This window comes from Zalophus californianus, chromosome 4, assembly GCF_009762305.2.
Source record: "Zalophus californianus isolate mZalCal1 chromosome 4, mZalCal1.pri.v2, whole genome shotgun sequence".
Classification (NCBI taxonomy): domain Eukaryota; kingdom Metazoa; phylum Chordata; class Mammalia; order Carnivora; family Otariidae; genus Zalophus; species Zalophus californianus.
In genome coordinates this window covers 115,495,225-115,516,002 of record NC_045598.1, presented here as the reverse complement: position 1 = coordinate 115,516,002, position 20,778 = coordinate 115,495,225, and the positions used below count along the sequence as shown (strand labels likewise).

The 20,778-nt window shown below is 44.7% G+C and overlaps 1 protein-coding gene and 1 long non-coding RNA gene across 5 annotated transcripts in view; one reads left to right on the top strand and one right to left on the bottom strand.

The window, feature by feature from the left end:
* RGS20 (regulator of G protein signaling 20) overlaps positions 1-14,041 on the bottom strand; it is a 48,803-nt gene extending 34,762 nt beyond the window's left edge. For 3 of the 4 annotated variants that reach the window (XM_027617036.2, XM_027617005.2, XM_027616874.2), the window contains exon 1: positions 13,522-14,041. Coding sequence is in view for 1 of the 4 variants with exons in the window: in XM_027616874.2 (XP_027472675.1) it covers positions 13,522-13,590 (69 nt within the window). In the remaining 3 variants the exon portion in view is untranslated. Of the gene's footprint in view, positions 1-12,793; positions 13,009-13,521 lie in introns of all 4 variants that reach the window. The other variant, XM_027616956.2, reaches the window with a different exon arrangement.
* A 1,217-nt stretch (positions 14,042-15,258) lies between these two features.
* LOC113935315 overlaps positions 15,259-20,778 on the top strand; it is a 33,999-nt gene continuing 28,479 nt past the window's right edge. Inside the window, exon 1 of the long non-coding RNA XR_003524019.1 lies at positions 15,259-15,303. This is a non-coding gene — a long non-coding RNA (uncharacterized LOC113935315). The remainder of the gene's footprint in view (positions 15,304-20,778) is intronic.

The window sequence follows — 20,778 nt, the reverse complement described above, 5'->3', positions numbered from 1 at the left end:
TGCCTGGGCAAATTTTTCCGCTGTGTCTCTTTTTCCACAAATTCTACCTTCTCCACGATCCCTTAGGGGATAGAAGCATTGGATCCTCAAACTTTGCCTTATGTCCGTTATTAGGTGTTTTCATCTTGTGATGATAGCAAGCTCCCATCCTGTTTAAAGCTTTTAGATTGTACGTGATTTGAATCTCTGAAAGCCTCTAGCATCTGAGTTATACACACAGCTTTTGTGCATATTATTTCCCTCTGGCCCTTCTTCCTTAGTACTTTTGGGGCTTGTTAAATGTCCTTAAGTTTTCCTGTTCATATGAAAATGCTGAATGTTAAAGTGGTGGATACCAAAAGGAACCTTAAGTTAGATCCTCTGACTTCACTGCCTATAGGAGATTGTCTTTAATTGAATTTTTGGTCTTGTCTTTCTGAAAGTTTTTTTTTTTTTTTTTTTAAGATTTTATTTATTTATTTGAGAGAGAGAGAATGAGAGATAGAAAGCACGAAGGGAAGAGGGTCAGAGGGAGAAGCAGACTCCCTGCCGAGCAGGAAACCGATGTGGGACTCGATCCCGGGACTCCAGGATCATGACCCGAGCCGAAGGCAGTCGCTTAACCAACTGAGCCACCCAGGCGCCCTGAAAGTTTTTTCTTAAGAGTGCACAATGTTTCTAAGAAATAACATTGCTAGTGGTTGAATGTCAGATTTACTTTCATACAGACTGTTTCCTACAAAAATGTAGTAATACTTCACACTTACGTTCAGGTTATAGATGAGAGGGAGGCAAACCTTTCCTGTAAAGGACCAGAGAGTCAATACTGTAGCCTTGTCGGGGGCCTTATGGTCTCTATAGAAACATCTCAGCTCTGCCTTTCTTGGTGCAAAAGCAGTCACAGACATCATGTCACTGAATGAAATGTGGCGGGGTTCCAGTAAAACTTTATGGACACTGAAATTCAAATTTCATAACATTTTCATATGTCATGAAATATTCTTCTTTTGATTATTCCCCCCAGCAATTAAAAAATGTAAACATTGAGCTTCCTAACACATCTAGATGCTGGGAGGGTGGTGTTCCCACAGAGGGCATGAAAGCTCCACGTGCCTCCCCCCATGCCTTGTCCTTGATATCTCTCCCGCTGGGTTGTTGCTGAGTTACTGACTTCCTCCATGCAAGAAGGAATGCTGCTAGCAGATTGCCTTTGGATTGGAACTATGATTCTTCCCTGAGTCCCCAACCTGCCAGCCCTAGCCCATCAAGATGTTGGATGTGCCAAGTTTCCACAATCTTGTGAGCCAATTCCTCAAAATAAATCTCTCTCTCTCTCCATACATACACACATACACACACATATATATATTTTTTAAATGTAATAACCATTTTTTTTGTGTGTGCAGGTCATACAAAAACAGGCAGCAGTCTGGATTTGGCCCATGCACCCTAGTTTGCTGACCTCTGTAGTAAATATATGGAAACTCTCAGTAGATTGTTTACAGTTTTAGAAAAGAAAAGATTCTAGGGCAGTAATATCCCAGTGATTATGCCAAAGTATTTCCCACCATAACCTCGTGAGAATGTAGTGTACCACAGCACAGCATGCTACGTATCATAAAGAGTCTAACAAATTCTCATTTCTGCCTCTGGCCCAGGCCAATCCCTTCATTTCAAAACACATCAAACCAACTGCCTACTCGCCGCCACAGTTGGAGGTTTTGTGGACATCTAAGACTTTAGGGTTTAGAGTAGACTCTTGAGTCTCCTCTTCTGCCCCCCTCTGTTTCCTCTCCAATCTTCTCCAAGTCCATACATGGTGCCCCCATCCACCCACATCCGAGGAATCACCTCGATTCTTCTCTCTGCTGCTCAGTCATTGGCAAGCTTGCCACTCCAGACTGGACATCGGATCTACTCACTTCTCTCCAATTCCACTGTCCGCCCAGCCCAGGTGGGCACCATCTCTTGCATGGACCACTATAGAGAGCCCCAATACCCCTTGTACTTTATCACCCACAGATTCTTCACTACAGTGGCAAGAGTTGAGTAGTTGCAATAGAGACCAAATGGCCCATAAAGTCTAAAATATTTATTGATTACAATAGAGTCCACATTTTGTGAGTCTCCTCCTGTGGCCTTCAGTGGCAATCTATGACACCACAAGAAAATCTAAACTTTTTTATCAGAGCCTGCTTTTCCCACATATGGTTTCCAAATAATGCAATTTCTCCTTTATCTGTATGAGTAAAGGCAGTAGTAATCACATCTTACATTTAATTCGTGAAATGATTCCACAGAGATTTCAAGATCCCATTTTATTAGTGGGGAACTCAGATTCACAGAGCTTGCATGACATGCCCAACTTCCCAAAGGCTGTCCCCAGACTTGAATCTAGATCATTTGGCTCTAGGCTCAGGTCCATCCCACCACCCCACAGTGCCTTTCTCTTCACACCACAGCTGTGCATGGGCCACAGTTAGACAGGTTCGGGTTATTTTTGGATGCCCATCCGTAAATGCCTCTGGAGTCGTTTTTCTAGCAGGGCTGCTTCTCATTAGAATGGAAACTCCAATGTACCACCTTGGTTCCATAATCCCTTAGTGTTCCCAAGACAGTCTCTGGGGGCTGAGCTGATGGAATGTTTTTGTCTGCTCTTCCCAGGCTGTGTGTGGGGGAATCTCTGGTCCTCAAGGTTCTGGTTTTCCACAATTTGTGCCAAAATAGCTACTGAATTTTAGGTTCCCATCCCCCTTGGCATGAAGTGTTAAACAGATATGTAAAACAAACATCTAAAACTGAAAAAAATTCAAAGAACTGAAATGTTTAATGGTTATGCATTTTGGCCTATCTGTAGTACCATAGTTATTTGATAATATTTTTGTGAGAAAATGTAAGGCAGTTAGATACAGAGATCCAGAAATAAATCCCCCATCCTAAGGGATACATAAAAAGGCTCAGAGAGTGTCTGACTCTTGATTTTGGCTCAGGTCATGATCTCAGTGTCTTGGGATAGAGCCCTCTGTTGTTGGGCTCCGTACTCAGTGGGGAGTCTGCTTGAGGATTTCTCTCTCTCCCTCTGCCCCTCCCCCTGGCTCATGCTTTCTGTCTCTCTAAAATAAGTAAATCTTAAAAAAAAAAAAAGGGCTCAGAGACCAGCTTTTTTTTTCATTTATTTACTTATTTGAGACAGAGAGAAAGAGCAGGATCAGGGGAGCAGAGGGAGAGGGAGAAGCAGTCTCCCCACTGAAGAGGGAGCCAGAAACAGGGCTCGATCCCAGGACCCCAGGATCATGACCTAAGCCTAAGGCAGATGCTTAACCGACTGAGCTACCCAGGCACCCTGATGACCAGTTTCCATTAAGAAAATATAATTTAGGGGCACCTGGGCGGCTCAGTTGGTTAAGTGACTGCCTTTGGCTCAGGTCATGATCCTGGAGTCCCAGGATCGAGTCCAGCATCGGGCTCCCTGCTCAGCAGGGAGTCTGCTTCTCCCTCTGATGCTCCCCCCTCTCATGCTCTCTCTCTCAAATAAATAAATAAAATCTTCAAAAAAAAAAAGCTCCTGATTCTCAGAATACATATGATACATTTTGAGTAAATAAATGTTCTATCTAAATTAGTATTTATAGTTTTTTTAGGTGGGTAGAGGAAGAGAGGGAGAGAATCTTAAGCAGGATGTGCGGCTTGATCTCATGACCCTGAGATCACGACCTGAGCCAAAATCAAGAGTTGGACACTGAACTGACTGAGCCACCCAGGGGCTCCATAAATTAGTATAATTTTAATACGTTCATGATTCTGAACACATCACGAAAAGATAAGGAAAATAAATAAAGCCTTTTCTTTCATTTATGACATTTGTTTAATATGCCCAGGTGAGTTTTTCACTTTATTAGATTTTGCAGAATCAAAAGTCATTTAAAGGGCCAGAAGTGACTTAACTTCTCAACAAAGCCTTAGCTCTAGTAGGAATTTGATAAATTCCAGTTTGTTGCATAACCAGATCCTATAATTCTTATGCCTTGACTTAAATCTGCCCACAAAACTGAATTTGGAGGTCAGACCAGCGAAGCCCACTCTCACTGTGCTGAGGAACTAAAGACTGAGATACATTGTGGCCTTGGGGACACAGACCTGAGGTGCTGTCGTATTCTCTCGGGTTAGGAGATGCCCGTGTATCCCAGAAACACCCATCTATCTCTAAGACTACTATTTTCATCTTCTATTTAGAGCAGAATCTAATTGTTTCCATATACTAATGTAGTCTTTTTTTTTTTTTTTAAAGATTTTCTTTATTTATTTGAGAGAGAGAGAGAGCATGTGCATGAGCAGGGGTGGGGGGTGGGCAGAGGGAGAAGCAAACTCCCCACTGAGCAGGGAGCCCAGTGCTGGGCTTGATCCCAGGACCCTGAGATCATGACCTGAGCTGAAGGCAGACGCTTAATTGCTTAATCAATTGAGCCACCCAGGGGCCTCTAGTGCAGTCTTTTTTTAAAGAAACAAATGCGTAAGTCAAAATAAAAGTGTGGCTTGTAACAGAAAATTTAATATGAAGATTAATTATATTTGAATCATTCATGGAGATAATGTTAAAATTACTCCTAGCCCCCACACAGACTCTCCTCAAAAATTAACCAGCTGTCCTTTCCAGAGAATACTGGTAGACTTTTTAAAGTATTTCTTAATACTGTTTTCTTACTGGCAACATCTTATAATAAACCATACTGGTATGACACCAAGTAGTCAGTTGTGGATTTTACAGACAGCAGACTATTTTGAATATAATTCTTTGTTACTAAATTTTATTTATTTTGTGGTCTATAAAACACAAAAATTTTGGTAAAATATGAATTCATAAACTTACTAAGTAATATTTTCATAGATATTAAGTCATAGGTATAGGCTTTTTATATATTAAAAAAAACTTTTTCAGAACCTTGTTTGAATGGTAAAAATCTTAGAATCTGTACCAGATAGAAATATAGCAGTATAAGTGTTTAAAATAAAATTATACATGTTCAGGGGCCTAAAATAATGATGGATAAATATTAAAGGAATAATGATAACAGGTTCCACTTACTGAATGCTCTCCTGAGCCTTCTGCTGCACATTTCTTACTATAAAGTAAGTGTAATTATTCCTATTATACATATTCAGAATTGGAGGCTCAGAAAACTAAGTGAGCAAAATCAAAATTCAAACTTGGCTTTCTTTCATACTAGAGCTCATGCTTTTTACACTATGTACCTGCAATGTGAAGCATAAAGAGTTGCAGGGATCATACCATACTTCTTTTCCTTCTAGCATTTTTAAAACTCATAAAACATATAGTACACTTTGTAGTTGTAAATGGCAAGATTTTTTTAAAATAGCAAGATTTTTAATGTTAATTTTTTGAGTTATATTGGAAACAAATGATGTTATAGAAAGATAAAAATATGATCCACAGATAGAAAGAAAAAAGAAAGAAAAAAAAACTTAATTCAGGAAAAATATCTTCAGGAAAAAAGACAATAGGTCAGGGCAGACCACAGTTCCTTTGCACCAACCAAAAGGTCATATAAATAGAATCACATTTCTAAAGACATCAAAGAGCTATGGAAGCAAAAAGATTAAATTAACTGAAATTTCTGAGAGACAGAGCTCTTCAAAAGTGAGCAGTCTGTCATCAGGTAGTTTTTTCCCCTGAGGGCACTTGCTGACTCTAGGCTTGGGTTGAGAATATAATGGGACACCATAGTCTCATGTGGGAAAACCAGTCCCCATGTGTAACAAGGCCATCCTCAAACACATGCCTGGCCTCCTCAAGACATTTACCAGATGTGGAAGCCACCTGGGGAAGGTGGGCACAGAAAGCAAGCTCAAAACCTCTGAAGGGGATATTAAGTTTCTAAGTCTTTCAAGACTGAGGAGATAGAAACCCACTTGGCTCTAACTCTGAAGCCCAGGAGAAAACACTTGAAAAATGGGAAAAAGCCAGAGGCTACCTATGTCTTATTAAAATTGCAACTGGCCCAAACTCATTCCAATACCTGTTAGTACTGAAGTGGATAGCCCCTCATCCTCACATAGGAAACCCTCCAAGGGAGAGTCCTTGGGGGTGGACGATATTATCTGAATCAACACAGTTTCTTTATATATGATGTGTATATATAGTAAACATTAGGAGGTATGTGAAGAGACAGAAAAATATGACAGAAGAAACAAATAATAGATACATACAAACAATATCAATATGGGATTTAGTAGATGAGAATTCGATGGACAAAACTGATGAAAAGATGGGAGAATTTCATCAGAGAATTTAAATGTATTAAAAAGAATGAAATAGACTAATACATTGTGAACAAAACACTTTCTGAAATTAACAACTTCCTAGATAGCTTGACAGAAGCCTGGGCACAGCAGAAGACAGGTTAAATAAAATAATGCATAGGTCAAAAGAAAGTATTCAAATGGAAGAAGAGAGAGAGAGACAAAAAAAAAAAAAAAGGATAAAACAGAGCATAGAATAAGAAACACAGGGGAAGAAAGGGAAAGTCTAACATATGTAGAATTTGAGTTCCAGAAGCAAGAGAGAAAGAAAACGGGCAAGAAGATGTTGAGTGAACATTTCCCAAAATTGATGAATGCAGATAAAAAAGCTCAGCGCTTTGAAAGCAGGACAGATACAAAATCACACATTTATTCTAACTGTGGCAAGTTAAAAACAAAGAGAAGAATTTCAAATCAGTCGGAGGAAAAGCCATGTTACCTTCAGAGAAGCATGACTTTTCAACAGAAACTACAGAAGTCAAAAATAATGGTTTGAGAACGTAAAGGCAAGGCACAGCCTGGGATGTGCGATACACATAGACACATGCACATTTTTGACAATAACTTATATCCAGAATATATAAAGAACTCTTCTGAATGAAAAAGAAGACAAACAACAGAATGGAAAAATAGGCCAAAGACTAGCAGAGCCAGTTTATAATAGAAGATATACAAATGGCCAACAAAAAGATGCTCAACATCATTAGCAATCAGAGAAATAAAATTTTTAAAAATATTTTATTTATTTGACAGAGAGAGAGAATGCACACAAACAGGGGGTACAGGAGAGGGAGAAGCAGACTCCCCAGTGAACAGGGGGCCTGATGCGGGGCTCTATCCCCGGACCCTGGGATCAGGACCTGAGCCAAAGGCAGATGCTTAACTGACTGAGCTACCCAGGAGCCCCAAGAAATACAAACTAAAACCATAATGAATTACCACTACACTGCCACCAGAATGACTAAAATTAAATGGGTGGACAATGCTAAGTGTTGATGAGGACATGAAACAATATATTGCTGGCAGGATTATAAATTAGTTTGGAGAGCAAAAACAGTTTGAGAAACGGCCAGTATCTAGTAAAGCTAAACACACTGGATCTATTATCCAGCAATTTCACTCCTGGGCATCCAATGGAAATAGGGCTTATGTTTGTCAAAAGACATGAATAAGAATATTAATATTAGCATTGTTCATAATAGCCCCATACTAGAAACAACTCAAATGTCCTTCAATAGTGAAATAGATAAATGAACTGTATTGTGTTAGCACAAAGGAACACTGGACAGCACTGAAACATCACAATATGTGCAACAATGAGAGAATCTCAAAAAAATAATGCTGAATTAAAGAACTAGATGTAAAGAATATGTACTATAAAATTCTATCTGAAGTTCAGAAAAGGCCCAGCTAATACAGTTGACCCTTGAACAACATGGGGGTTGGGGCACTGACTGCCCCCATGCAGCTGAAAATTTGCCTATAAATTTTGACTCTCCCCAAACTTAACTATACAGTCTACTGGATGCTAAACAGTTGATTAGCACATGTTTTATGTTATATGTATTATACACTGTATTCTTACAATAAAGTAAGCTAGAGAAAATAAAATGTTATTAAAAAATCATAAGGGACATAATTCTATAATACCGTACTGTATAAAAAAAATTCATGTATAAGTTGATCCAAGCAGTTCAAACCTGTTTTTCAGGGTCAACTGTATATAGTTTGAAAACTTATGAGAGTGGTTATCTGTGGGAGTAATGACTGGGAGAAACCAAGAGTGGGTCTTATGGATATGAGCTGAAATTATCCTATATCTTGATCTAGAGCAGTGGTGAGTGATCTTGCTCTCCAGGAAACATTTGGCAATGTCTGGAGACATTTTTCATTGTCACATATAGGGAAGGGTGCTATTGGATTCTAGGGGTAGAGGGCAGGGATGCTGCTAAACATCCTACAATGCATAGGACAGTCCCCCAAATAGAGAGGTATTCAATCCAAAATGTCGATGATGCTGAGGCTGAGAAATGCTCATCTAGATGATAGGTATTTACATGGGGGTATACTCATGTAAGGTTTATTAAGTTGTACACTGAAGATGTGTACAATTCACTATGTTATAACTCAAATAAAAAAAAGATAAAAGCAATAATGAATGTCACAAAAGCACTTACAGCTCCTCATTGAAATTTAGCAAACTTATGTAGAAACTTTGTTGCAGTTTTATGTATAGTCTAATTCATTAGAGTCCTAATGACCTAAATTTGCTAGGAATTACATTAAGTTAGGAAGAATGGAACACTTTACGTCCCAACCCCATTAAATACCAAGAAGTATCTATACTTTCCTAGCAGAAGATGTATGAATTAGTATCTGGGTTATTGCTAGGAATGGATATTTGCAGAAACACAATAAAGGTGTATGTAAAGTCCACACATCTGGGATTTTCTTGGAGCCATTCTGCTGAACTGGCTTGGGAGATTGCTACAAAGTCACTTCCTACTTAATGCTCTGTATTTCTGTCCAGAAGATACAGAAAATTAAACACATACTTTTAAGCAGTAGTCTAACCTTTGTTCCCAAGATAATAACTTTTTGCCACTAATTACCAACAAATTAAGAAATCTACTAGTCCCTCACATCTCATTCTTACTCCACCCCGAGATGTAAAATTTGCTTGCAAAGGTGGGGTAAGGCATCTGTTGCATCATTCTTTCCACTGTCTTGCATAAATGCAACAGCTATATAAGCTTATGTTGATCTAGCCATACAGGTGCTGGGAGTTGCTAGCCTTGGAATAGCACAACAAACCTGTGTTCCAGCTCCTGAGCGAAAATTGTTCAGTTAGTGTTAGGAGGTGATAGGCACAAACCGAGCCAAACCACAGAACAAGGTGTACTCCTCTACTTCATTGTTGTGCTGACCTGCTGTTGTACAGCCCAGGACCCCAGGAAGTCAAACTGCTAAGTAACTGCATGAGATGCGGTTGTCTAAATTCCAAATACTAACATGTGTTTTTAAAAGATTTTACACTTTAGAGTAAAATGAAGTAATAAGTAGAAATCGAGCACATCCAAACCAGAACAGTTAACTGGCTTTAAAAATCACTGAGGTAACTGAAGTAAAATATCACTGCTAGGCAATAGAGCATATTACTCCTATTTCACAAATGATTCCCCGTGCAAATAGCTAGAATCTAATCATTGGGATTAGAATCAGGGCAATTTATTCTATGAATCCATCATCCTGTAATATTCCCTTGTGCTCTCAGTCACATCAAACTTTATTGTGAATGGCTGCCACAAAAGCCCATTCGATTGTACTATGAACTGACTCGTCCCATGCAGCACTGTCTAGATTCTTGAGCTGCTCAAGGTAAAATTCAGGGACCATCTCAGATAGGTGCCAGGCAGTCAGTGACTCAACACTTATTGTACTAAATGCTAAGCTCTGACTCAGAGTGAACCCTGTTAGTTGCTGACTGATACTATATGTATTTGACTAGAAGAAGTTCACACGGTGACTTGCCTGGTGGTACACTGAAAACCAATCTGAAATATTCCCAATTGGACAGTGATTCACATTCTAATCATACTGGGACTTGACTTAACACATGTGGTTTCAAAACTCAGTTCTGCTGAACTGGCTTGGGAGATTGCTACAAAGTTACTCCCTACTTAATGCCCTGTATTTCTGTCTAAAAACACCTGGTAAGTATACAGAGGTGCAAAGTCAAGGGTAAGATACCCAGTTCATGCACTGGAGAGAACCATGGTTTCCTTTTTCAAGGAGGCAAGCCTGGTTCCTAGAAGTGCTTTCTCTGGAGGACACATCATTCCTATAATCCTAAATAACTTTGTAAGGCCAAATGCTCACTTGAAAGGCTCTGCATACAATTCCTAAACTGCTTGTGTGAGGGCTGGACCTTGAAACTACCTGTTGCACCTCTCTGTGGAAGGTGAATGTCATTGTACTGCCGCATGCAGAAATGAAAGAATTGTAGGATTTTAGGAATTGATATTCAAGTGCTTTGAATGGAAACCATTATTTACCAAGCCACTGTGTAAAAATAAGAAAGTCCCGCCCCCCTTCACTCTTGCTTGTCCACAAAATCTGGCATAATAAAATCTCCTTCTATGTAATTTTGAAGGCCTTTCCTAAAAAGCTCTCTTAAGTCAGCAGGAAGGAGATTTTAAGAATTTAAGAAAAGCTCAAAGGTCATTTCTAAGGAAAAACTGCTACAAGTGATTAAGAGAATATGCAACCAGGGGCGCCTGGGTTGCTCAGTCGTTGAGCGTCTGCCTTGGGCTCTGGTCATGATCCCGGGGTCCTGGGGTCGAGCCCCCCATCGGGCTCTCTGCTCAGCGGGGAGCCTGCTTCTCCCTCTCCCTCCTACTGCCTCTCTGCCTACTTGTGCTCTCTGTCAAATAAACAAATAAAATTAAAAAAAAAAAGAATATGCAACCAAATGTGTACTCCAGTGGGACCCTGAATTCCAGTGCTGGCTCTGCCTCTAGCTTAATCTGTAATCTTAGCCTACTTTACGTAAATTATGCAACCCTACCTTTTGCTGTGCGGGACCATGATGAAAATATGGGATAGTAGCCAAATTACTGTCTGGTCTTTCTTGTGTTGTATGTAACACATGCTTTTATATTTTCCCTTATGTAATGACTTCTAGTTTCCTATTTGTTAAAGGTTCATAAACCTGTAGTAAACAGAGCACATCAGTGTGGTGTATAAGAGCCTTGGGGTCGAGTCAGAAGACCTAACTCTAATCCTATTTGGGGCCCTATTTAGCTGGAGATCTCCAGTAGGGACCTCTACGCTCTCTGAATGTTTCCTCAGCTGTAAAGTGAGGGAATCTGACTTTTATCATTCTTTGTATTTCTTTGTTTTTAAGTGATCTCTGTGCCCATCGTGGGGCTCGAACTCACAACCCAGAGATCAAGCATCTGAACCTTCCAGGCACCCCTATCTTTCTATATTCTTGGTATTATAAGAGTATTTTGGCTACAATGTTTACAATCATTTTAGAGAAGTTAGCATTTCTAGCTTCCAAGGTAAGTTTCCAGATTCTCTTAAATACAACTGACCTGGTGCAGTATTTTAACGTAAACCTTGGATTTTCTGTATATACCATGACCTATTGTATATTTTTTATGCACATCTGTTTTACAAAGTGAAACATTTTTTGAAGGTTAGAGATAATTTTTAAAAAATGCTGTTTGACCATGAGACAATGGACTCTGAAAAACAAACTGAGGGTTCTAGAGGGGAGGGGGTGGGGGGATGGGTTAGCCTGGTGATGGGTATTAAAGATGGCACATTCTGCGTGGAGCACTGGGTGTTATGCACAAACAATGAATCATGGAACACTACATCAAAAACTAATGATGTAATGTATGGTGATTAACAATAAAATATTATTAAAATGCTGTTTGAAATGTGTATGTATTTCATAATTATTTGAAATAAAAAGGGTCCGGATGGTGTAGAAATACACTGTATTTAAAATTTACATATCAATAGAAAATATTTACTGTTTTTCTAATTTTGGTGATGGACATCTTCTACTTTATTATATATACTTTTTATAGCATACCCCAAAATACATTTTGTTCCTGATCTTATATAGTATTTTGAAGGCTACTTAGCCAATTTTGCATAAATATAGTAATAGTAATACCAGCTTTTGTTTGGTATGTAACAGAGCTCTTCATTTTACAGATGATAAAACGAAGGCACCAAAACGTTAAGTTACTTGCCTGAGGTCACACAGCTAGGCTGGGATTTGAATCCAGACAGTTACAGAACCCAGGACTCTGACCTATCAGGCAATACTGCCTCTCAAATGAAGAGCCATGGGCCTCCGCCAGATTCAGAGAAGGAAAAGAAGGGAGGAGAGAGTTCCCCTCTAGCGCTCTCCTCCTCCTGGATAGAAACTGCATTCACTTTCACTCCCTAACTGTCCGCTGCTGGCCGCGAGGGTGCTGCAGTAGTACCCACGGCTCCCAGCCCGCGCCCGCGTCGCCGGCTTCGAGCACTATCCACCGCCGCGTCCCTCCCGCCGCTGGGGTCGCGCAGGGCCCTGGCCGCTAGCCCGGATTTTCCTCCGAAACTGGCGAGTCCGGGAAACCCACTTCTGTTTCGGAGCGCCGCCTCCCGCAGGGCCCTTTCCCGCCCACTCACCACCCACGCTGGGTGGGCAGGTCGCAGAGCCGAGACTCCCCAGTGCCCACCGCTTCCCGCCCACTCCCCCGAACAGGGAGCACGCAGACCCCGCCCGCAAACGCCCACCCGCTCCGGCTAGCTCCTAGGCCCCTCCCCCCGCCCACTCCCCACAGCTGGGAGAGGGGAGTCACCACGCACACCCACCCTAAAAGGTCCCCCCATCCCTTCCCGCTGGCGTGACGCCCCTCTTAGGTCCCCCGCGCGCCCACGCCCCCTTCCAGTCTCCGCAGCCTGGCCGTCGCGACACATTCCAACTTACCGAGCGCAGCTCCGAGAGTGCCGAAGACTCAATTGCCCGGGTTTGTTCAAGAAAAACACCAGTGGCGCCTGTACCTTAACCGACTTGGCGCGGGCCAAGGGTGGGCGACAGTTCAGTCCATTAGGTTTTCAAGAGCGTAAATGCGGGCACCGAGTCAGATCCTCCAGGGTGCGTGTGCAGGCACTTCCCGGGTCCCCCGCCTGAGTTGCGCTTTTCTTAAAGGGAGATTCTGCGATTCAGGGAGTGTCTCCTCTTCCTTCCTACCTGCGCTCAAACTGCCCGCCTCCGGCGCTCGGCCCGGTGAGAACGCCGACGTCTCCACCGCCTGGGGTTCCCCAGATCTACTTCGGGGGTCAGTATGCATTTTAGGCTTTAAGGGCTAGGCTCTCGTGTCCCCTACCCACTCACTGACCCCAGGCCACAGAGGTTGAATCGTGCGGAGGCCCTGCTGGACCCGACAGAAACTGATCCTGCTGGTTGGACGCCCCTCTTGAGACCCAGTCACACCCTAAGCCCATACACCCCCACAATACGCACTGACTGACCTCCGGGGCTGAACCGGCGGATGAGGAGACCGACCTGCACCCGCTCCCGTCACCGCGCGGACGACCAGAGCTCCGGCTCCTGCCCTGCGTGCGCGCCCCGCTTGGCCCCGGCCACCTCCCAGCCCGAGGCCTTAGAGTGAGTCCGAGAAGGGGAAAGGAAGATTGAGGATGCGGGGTACTCACGATTTCACCGTCCGCCCGGCGAGCCAGAGGGGAAGCTCCGGCCAGCTCGCCTCCGTCGGCCGTGCGCATGCGTCCCGCGTGTGCCTTTTTTTTTTTTTTTTTTTTTTAACAATACCAACTGGTGGCCTTACTACGCGGCGATTGCTTTTCCCGGTTTTCCTCTTCTTCTGGCTCTAGGTCTTTCCTCTCACCTTCTTCTCCCTCTCTCACGCTCCCTCAGCTCTGCCTCCTCCCCGCCCCCTCACTCCCGCCTCCCCGGCCGGACTATCCCGGTCTCGCCTCCCTCTGGCGGCGGCGCGCTCCACTGCGGCGGAGGCTGGGGGGGGGGGGGGGGCTCGCTCCGGGCCCCAAACTGGACCCAATCCGCCGCGGGACTGTAGCCTCTTCCTCCAGTCCGGAATGAGGCAGAATCCAGAGTGTGGGCCCTAAATAAGGCGAGCGCAGAGAGAGTCTGCAAGACCCCCTCTGCGCTCCCTCCCTTCGGCGCGCGGGGGCTGAGCGAGACTCGACTGTGCGGGAATGCGTGCTCAGACCTTGTGAATGAAGGGGGGCGGAGGGAGGTGCAAGTGTGAGTGTGCCGGCGGGCGCGCCGCGCGCGGAGGGCGTGCCCTATCCCTGGAGAGTCACGCCGTGGACTACCCCGCCTCTGGAGGGCAGCCCCCTACCTTCTCTCTTTCCCCGGGTGCTTCTCCGAGCTCGGCACCCGTCCCACCCCGGTACTGCCTCTGCTGGCCCCTCACTGGAAAGGAGTTCCACGCCCTCTTCCTGCCGCCGGAGCCGGAGGCCCCACTAGGTTGGGGGTGGGGGTGGGGGGGTGGCTAACTCCGGATTCCGGATCCCGTTGAGACCCTTTGCAGCTGCCTTCCGTCCCCAGGGGCTCCGAGGTCCAGGGGTAGGGAGAGACCTGGGGGTGGAGCGGAAAAACGCTGCCTCCCAGCTCCGCGGGCCCAGAGCACCGCGTATCCCTATAGACCCCGCCGTGTGCCCTCGGGAGCGTGACGCCGACCGACCGCCCGAGCCCGGCGCGGGAGCTTGGAGGGCAAAACTGAAGCTGGAAGCTGACCTGACACAAAAATAACATCACGTCATTTCCTCCCCGGCTTCCAGAGCCTGCAGACGCTGAGAGGGCAGAGGAGTGGGAGAGCGAGGAGGGGGCGGAGGCGCGTCGGGGGGAGGCTTGGTAGGAAGGGGGTTGAGCGACACGTTGAGAACGAGAGTTTGAGAAGAGACTCAGAAAGGGTGAGGACTCCCTCCCGCTTCCACAGTTTCCATTGACACTGTAAGGAAATGGTCCAGGAAAAAGTAGCTTCGAGGATCTACTGCGGAAAGGGGATGTCAAGCTAGGCGCCAGCTCGTTTTCCTTGAACTAGCTCAAGCCTCTCTTGACCTTCCTACCAAAACTCTCTGCCCCTCCTCCGGCCCCTCCCGCCCTAGCCCCTTGCCGGCGGGAGCCCCGGCTGGCCCGGGTCTCAGGTCAGTCGAGGTTAGGAAGGAGCAGGGGATGCTCGTGTCTGGGTGAGGGCGGCGGTGGGGCGTGGTGGAGACAACTGTACTCACGGGCATGGGCGAGCTCTGCCCAGCGCAGGCGTCCTCTTCCCTGGGAAGGCGTCCCCCTGGGGGTCGGCTGGGCAGTGCCAGGGCTGCCCCCAGCAGGAGCTGGAGACGGCCTGGCCGCTCCCCGTGCCCCCGCGAGAGCCCAGCCGCTGGCAGGGAGCGAGCGGGAAGCAGGAGGGACAAGTCCGGGCGCCGCCGGGGAGCCCCAGAAGGGGGTCGCCGGAGAAGGTGAGAGAAGAATCGCGCGAGGCCAGAGAGCGTGCTAGAAAGGAGGCTGAGCAGCTTCAGGGCAGCGGGCGAGTCTGGGAGCTGTGCAGGGCCGGCGGCAGGAAGGGCAAGAGGCAGGGGGAGAGAAATAAAACAAACACACCATTACTGTTGGGTCTAGCTACAGACTGAAGAAAATGTGCATTTAGTATCATTTACTACAGCATTTTGAGGCTGTACTTTGGGGGTGCAAGAGAAGGTAGGTGAGAGCAAAAGGAAAGGCCTTTGGTTGGATTCTCCTTCCCCTTTCTCTCCTTTTCCCCCTCTTTTCCCCTCCCCTCTTTCTAACTCTGTGCCTCTCATTGTGGTTCTTGGACCAGCAGCTTTAATAACAACCAGGAGCTTGTCAGAAATACAGAATCTGGGACCCTATCCTGAGCTACGGCACCAGAATCTGAATGTTAACATTCCCAGGGGGTTCACATGCACCTTAAATGTGAGATACAGTGTATAGAAGCATCTTTATTCAGACTTCTTGGTTCTTTAGGATTTCCTAGTGAATGAACATCTTCTAGTTCACTTTTGCAACTTTTGCTCTTCTCCTGCTTTCCCTCTGACATTTCCCACCTCCTAAAGTGCCTAGAGCTCTCCCTGCTGAGGCACTGAAGTTGGACTTGGTTACTAGGTTCTGTTGTGAGAGGTGTCTGGGGGAGAACTGATTAGTGTCAGAAGACTGAGCAATCCCAGGCCCAGGCTGGGTGGAAGAAGGGACTGGCTGATTTGACTTGGGTTGTGCTGGTTGGCATAGTGGGATACCAGGACTCTGTTGGGTCTCATGAGTGCACACTATGCAGGACCCTTTTGTGCACTCGATGTGTCCATCTTATTCTCAGGAACACAGGCCTTTCCACCTTGCACTTGTTGCTTAAGATATCTAAACGGCCAGTAGAAAGGTAAGATTATTGTTATTATTTTCTTTGAAAGTAGAGGGAAGCATTACTTTAGAAGTCAGAAGCCCAAGGTTCTAAACTGAGCCTTGCAACTAACTCCTCGGCTAACCTTGGGAAAGTCTCTTTATTCTTTGAATTTATCTGCTTCATTTATAGAGTAAAGGGGATTGAACTCAGTGGCTTCTTAAGGTCACCTAACTCCTCAGGCTGTCATTTTGGAGCTCTTAGAGCTTCTTGGTCCACTAACATTTAGAGAAGCTACGATCCAGAACCTAACTCAGCCAATCTAAACAGCTCCCTCAAGCAAAACAAAAAGACAGTTTAATCTGTTTGTGAAAAACAAGAGTGGTGGTTGCCAAGAAAATTGAAGGTGGAGGCGGGAAGCAGCTAATACAAGTGACAGGGTGGCGAGGCGCGGGAGGGGTTTAGGCGAGCGGGGTGGGACGGGAGTCCCAAGGGCGCGGCGGCCGCTCTCCAGGGTCCTGAAGGCGGGAGAGGCCGCGGGCGGCCTCCGCGGGTTTGGCTAGGTTCCCCCGCGCTGCAGTTGCCAGGCCCGGCTTGTTTTCTTTGGGCTGTGGAAGTCTTGTGGGAAGCGATTGTCGGGAGGGAGGGAGGGAGGAAACCTAGCAACCCATTCTCATTCATGAGGCCCTTTCTGGGAAGTCGCCGAGCGTGTTGGCTGATTTGTCTTTCGATCGTTTGTATGCGCTCGGGGAAAGAGTGGAGCTTGGTTTGCATTTCCGAGTGAGTTCACAGTTTCGCTTCCCCTTATTACCTTTTCCTGGAGAATTAGGTCTTTCTCCTAGTATTTTTATTCTCCTCGTTCATATGCTTCTCTCCCCTCCCCCGCTTTCTGGCACCGTGAGTTTATTTTAGAGGTTGGAGCTGAGAGCCGGGGAGGCTTCTGGAGAAGTGCCAACAGCTCACTCGAGGCGGGGGGGAAATGAGAGATTTAGAAAACGCTCGGAGCCGTCCTTGGCGCCGGGGAGGAGGACAGGGAACCAGGCTCTCGGTCTGGGGTTGGGGTGGGTGCTCCGCCGGCGCCAATCGAACTCGGATGCTGCGGGAAGCTGGGCTTGGGCGGGTTACAGCTAACTTCGTGCGCACCTGCCGGTGATGGTGGGCCGCGGCCGCGTCTGTCCGGAGCGCGCTGCTCGATGGCAGCAGAAACCTAAGGGGATGCGAGCACCAGGGCCTGAAGGACCCCATGCAAAGGAAGTCAAGAAAGAACCGGTTCAGCCCCTGGCGACCCAGAGCTTGAATAAGACCACCCGCGACCTTTCCCAACCAGCCTTCATTGGAGGGCTTGAGCAAAGCTTAAATCGCTGAAAATGAGCTGCAGGCACACTTCGGCGTCGCATGCCCCACTCCTAGAGGCCCGAGGGAAGCATCATGGGACTTCCGTGAATTTGCCTCTCCAGCTCATATTTTCAAATGGTTTTGTGAGAATGTGTGAACCGGTAACCTGACCCTTCTCTCTTCTTTCCTCACAAGTCCTTCCCAAGTCACTTGCAGCCCCTTCCCCCCGTCACGCTTCATTAGGCCTTTTGCTTCGGTCCTTTGCTTCAAGACAGAGACGCTTGTGAGGAAAATAGTGGAAATGTTCAGGCAGAATAAAAGTCTCAAACTCAGCCCCAGAAACACAAAACCCTGGCTCCACTGCTCCTTTGGAGACATTCAGCTTTTACCCTTCCCTACATTGGTCTTTTTTTCTCAGGATCAGCAGCCTGCTCTCCAATTCTGGCTGGTGTCTGGACACACTCTACAGTCAGAGCAAGTCTGGGCAGGGACCACAGGCTTCCCTAACAAGCAGCAGTGTGAAGCATGATAGGAGGGAGCAGTGTGCTGAAATCTGACTTCCTCTGGCCCTCCTGGTAAGGACAGTGCCCTGGGAGTATCAGTGTAGTCACAAAATTCGATCTGAGAAAGTTATCTGAGGAAAGACCTTCAGCTGCCCACAGTGCTCCAGAGATCCCTGTCTTCCTTTTAGGCCAGATTCTAGATGACAGTCTGAGGGTTTCACTAGTACTAACCACAAAGCGGAATCATCTTGGAATCTGTATTCCTAAAAGCACCACTCCTTAGGGATCCAGAAGACTTAGGCAATACTTTATAAAGATCAAATATCCACTTCCCTAATGAATCATATTGGCTATTGAACCATGCAGAGGAAAAACAGTCACCACACCCAAATAAATATACACAAAATCTCATCCCTTTAAAAGGCAAATTGAAAATTTTCATTCACCCCTAAATAATATCATTTCGTAAAAGAAACATCCATGGCAGAATTAAACTACTTCTAACCAAAAATTTCTCAGAGCTTTTAGAATTAAAATCACAGAATGGAATTTGAAATTAGATTTAATTTTATGAGATGACCTTTTTTTCTGGACTCTTTTTTATTTTTATTTTTTAAATAATTTTTTATTATGATATATTTCCTGGACTCTTTTTTTAAAAAATTCTGTTTGATTTGGTTTAGTTATTTTGTACATTTTATTTTTCATTATTTGGAGAAGCAATTCCTCCACTTGGATCTAAGAACCTAATTGGCAGTGATTTAAAACTCTAATGGCAAGTCTTTGCTTGTGCTGACTATAAAGCATGCAGATTGGAAGATGGCAAGATATAAGATAGATCATGGATATTAGAGTCACAAGTTAATATTAATTTGAGGCCAAACTATTAATAACTTGTTTCTACTAGGGTTCAATTCAAATCTCGATGTTCTTAGTGAAGGTACAACTGTTAAAAAGAATATCTCTGTAGCTCATAATTAGTTCTGACTTCATCCATTCTTTTAATAACTTTTTAAGTGGATCTATGCCTAGGACTTATATGGAGGTGTTATAAGTAGATGTTACATAATGAAACATTGATACTGAGGAAGGTGGGGCTAGGAACAGAAGTGGAGGGGACCAGAAATAAGGGCTACTTAGGTGACATGTATGTCTGGGGAAGGGAAACACTGCAGGTTCTCTCTGCTCAGTTCTTTCAGAGATAACAGGGCTCTTTGCCTTCCCGCTGGTGTTGTTAACTGAGTGAGGAGTTTAAGATAAGAGGTGGGTCTTTATTTGAATATATATATATATATATATGAATTATATGCAATACTGAACTCTTAATTTTACCCTCCAGACTTTCTCCTCCATCTCAGTGAATGGCAACTTGATCATTTTTGTTCAGGTCAAAAACACTGGAGTATCCCTGCTTCTTATATTTACAGCTATCACTCTGAATAGTGATATAGGCTGAAGTGGGTCTCTCCCAAAATCATATGTTGAAGTCCTAACCCCCAGTACTTCAGAATATGGCCTTATTTAAAAATAGAATGGTAGAAGATATAATTAGTTAAGATGAGTCATGTTAGAATAGCATGAGCCCCTAATCCCGTATGACTGGCGTCCTTATAAAAAGGAGAAATTTGGACACAGATACACGCACCAGAAGAACGTCATGTGAAAATGAAAACAGAGATGGAGGTGATGCATCCACAAGCCAAGGAATGCCAAAGATTGCCAACAAATCATCAGAAATGAGGAAGAGGCATAACAGATTCTCCCTCTGAAGAAATCCGGCTACAAGACTGAAACATAGAAACCCTGCCTCAGTTTCCAGACTGTTGACCTACCCTGCAGATTTTAGATCAAGACTGAAACATCAGTTCTAACCTGAATTTCCAACCTGCTGGCTTGCCCTACAGATTTGAGGCTTGCCAGCCAACACAATTGAATGAGTCAATTCCCTAGGATAAATCTCCCTCTCCATCTTCCCACCCCTCCTCCTCTCCCCTCCCCAATTCTCTTTCTCTCTCATCATCATCTACTGGTCACATATATATCCTATAGGTTTTGGTTCTCTAGAAAACCTTGGCTAATTATTTCTGGTACAGGTCTTATCATCATTCACCTGGACTATTGGATTATCCTCCTAGCTGGTACTTCTACTTCCCTTTTGCCTCATTTTCCCTTAATATTGAAACCAGGATTTTTCTTTAAAATGTAGGTCAGACTATGTCACTCTGCAACCCCAAACTTTCTATTGGCTTCTTGTTTCAGAGTAAAATCCAAAGTCTTACATTATCCTCAAGGCAAAACGTGAATGGTCCCATCCTACCACAAAGATCTCTTCCTATACAGCTATTCTTGCAATATTGGTTTTGCATAGCACTTTTTCCTACTTGGCCTGCTATGTATTTACTTCTTTGTTTGTATGATGAAAGTAGTAACTTTTTCTCTTTTGTTCATTGCTATGTCAATAGTGTCTAGAACACTGCTTGGCCCTTAACAACGTGCTTAATAAATATTTGTGGGACAAATGAATGTGAAACCAAGCTCAAATATTAATCATTCATAAAAAGGAATGGAATTCTGGTACATGCTACAACATGGATGAACCTTGAAAACATGCTAAGTGAAAGAAGCCGGATGCAAAAGGGCAAATATTATATGATTCCACTTACATGAGGTACCAAAAATAGGCAAATTCATGCAGGTAGAAAGTAGAATAGTGGTTACCAGGGGCTGGTGGGAGAGAAGAATGG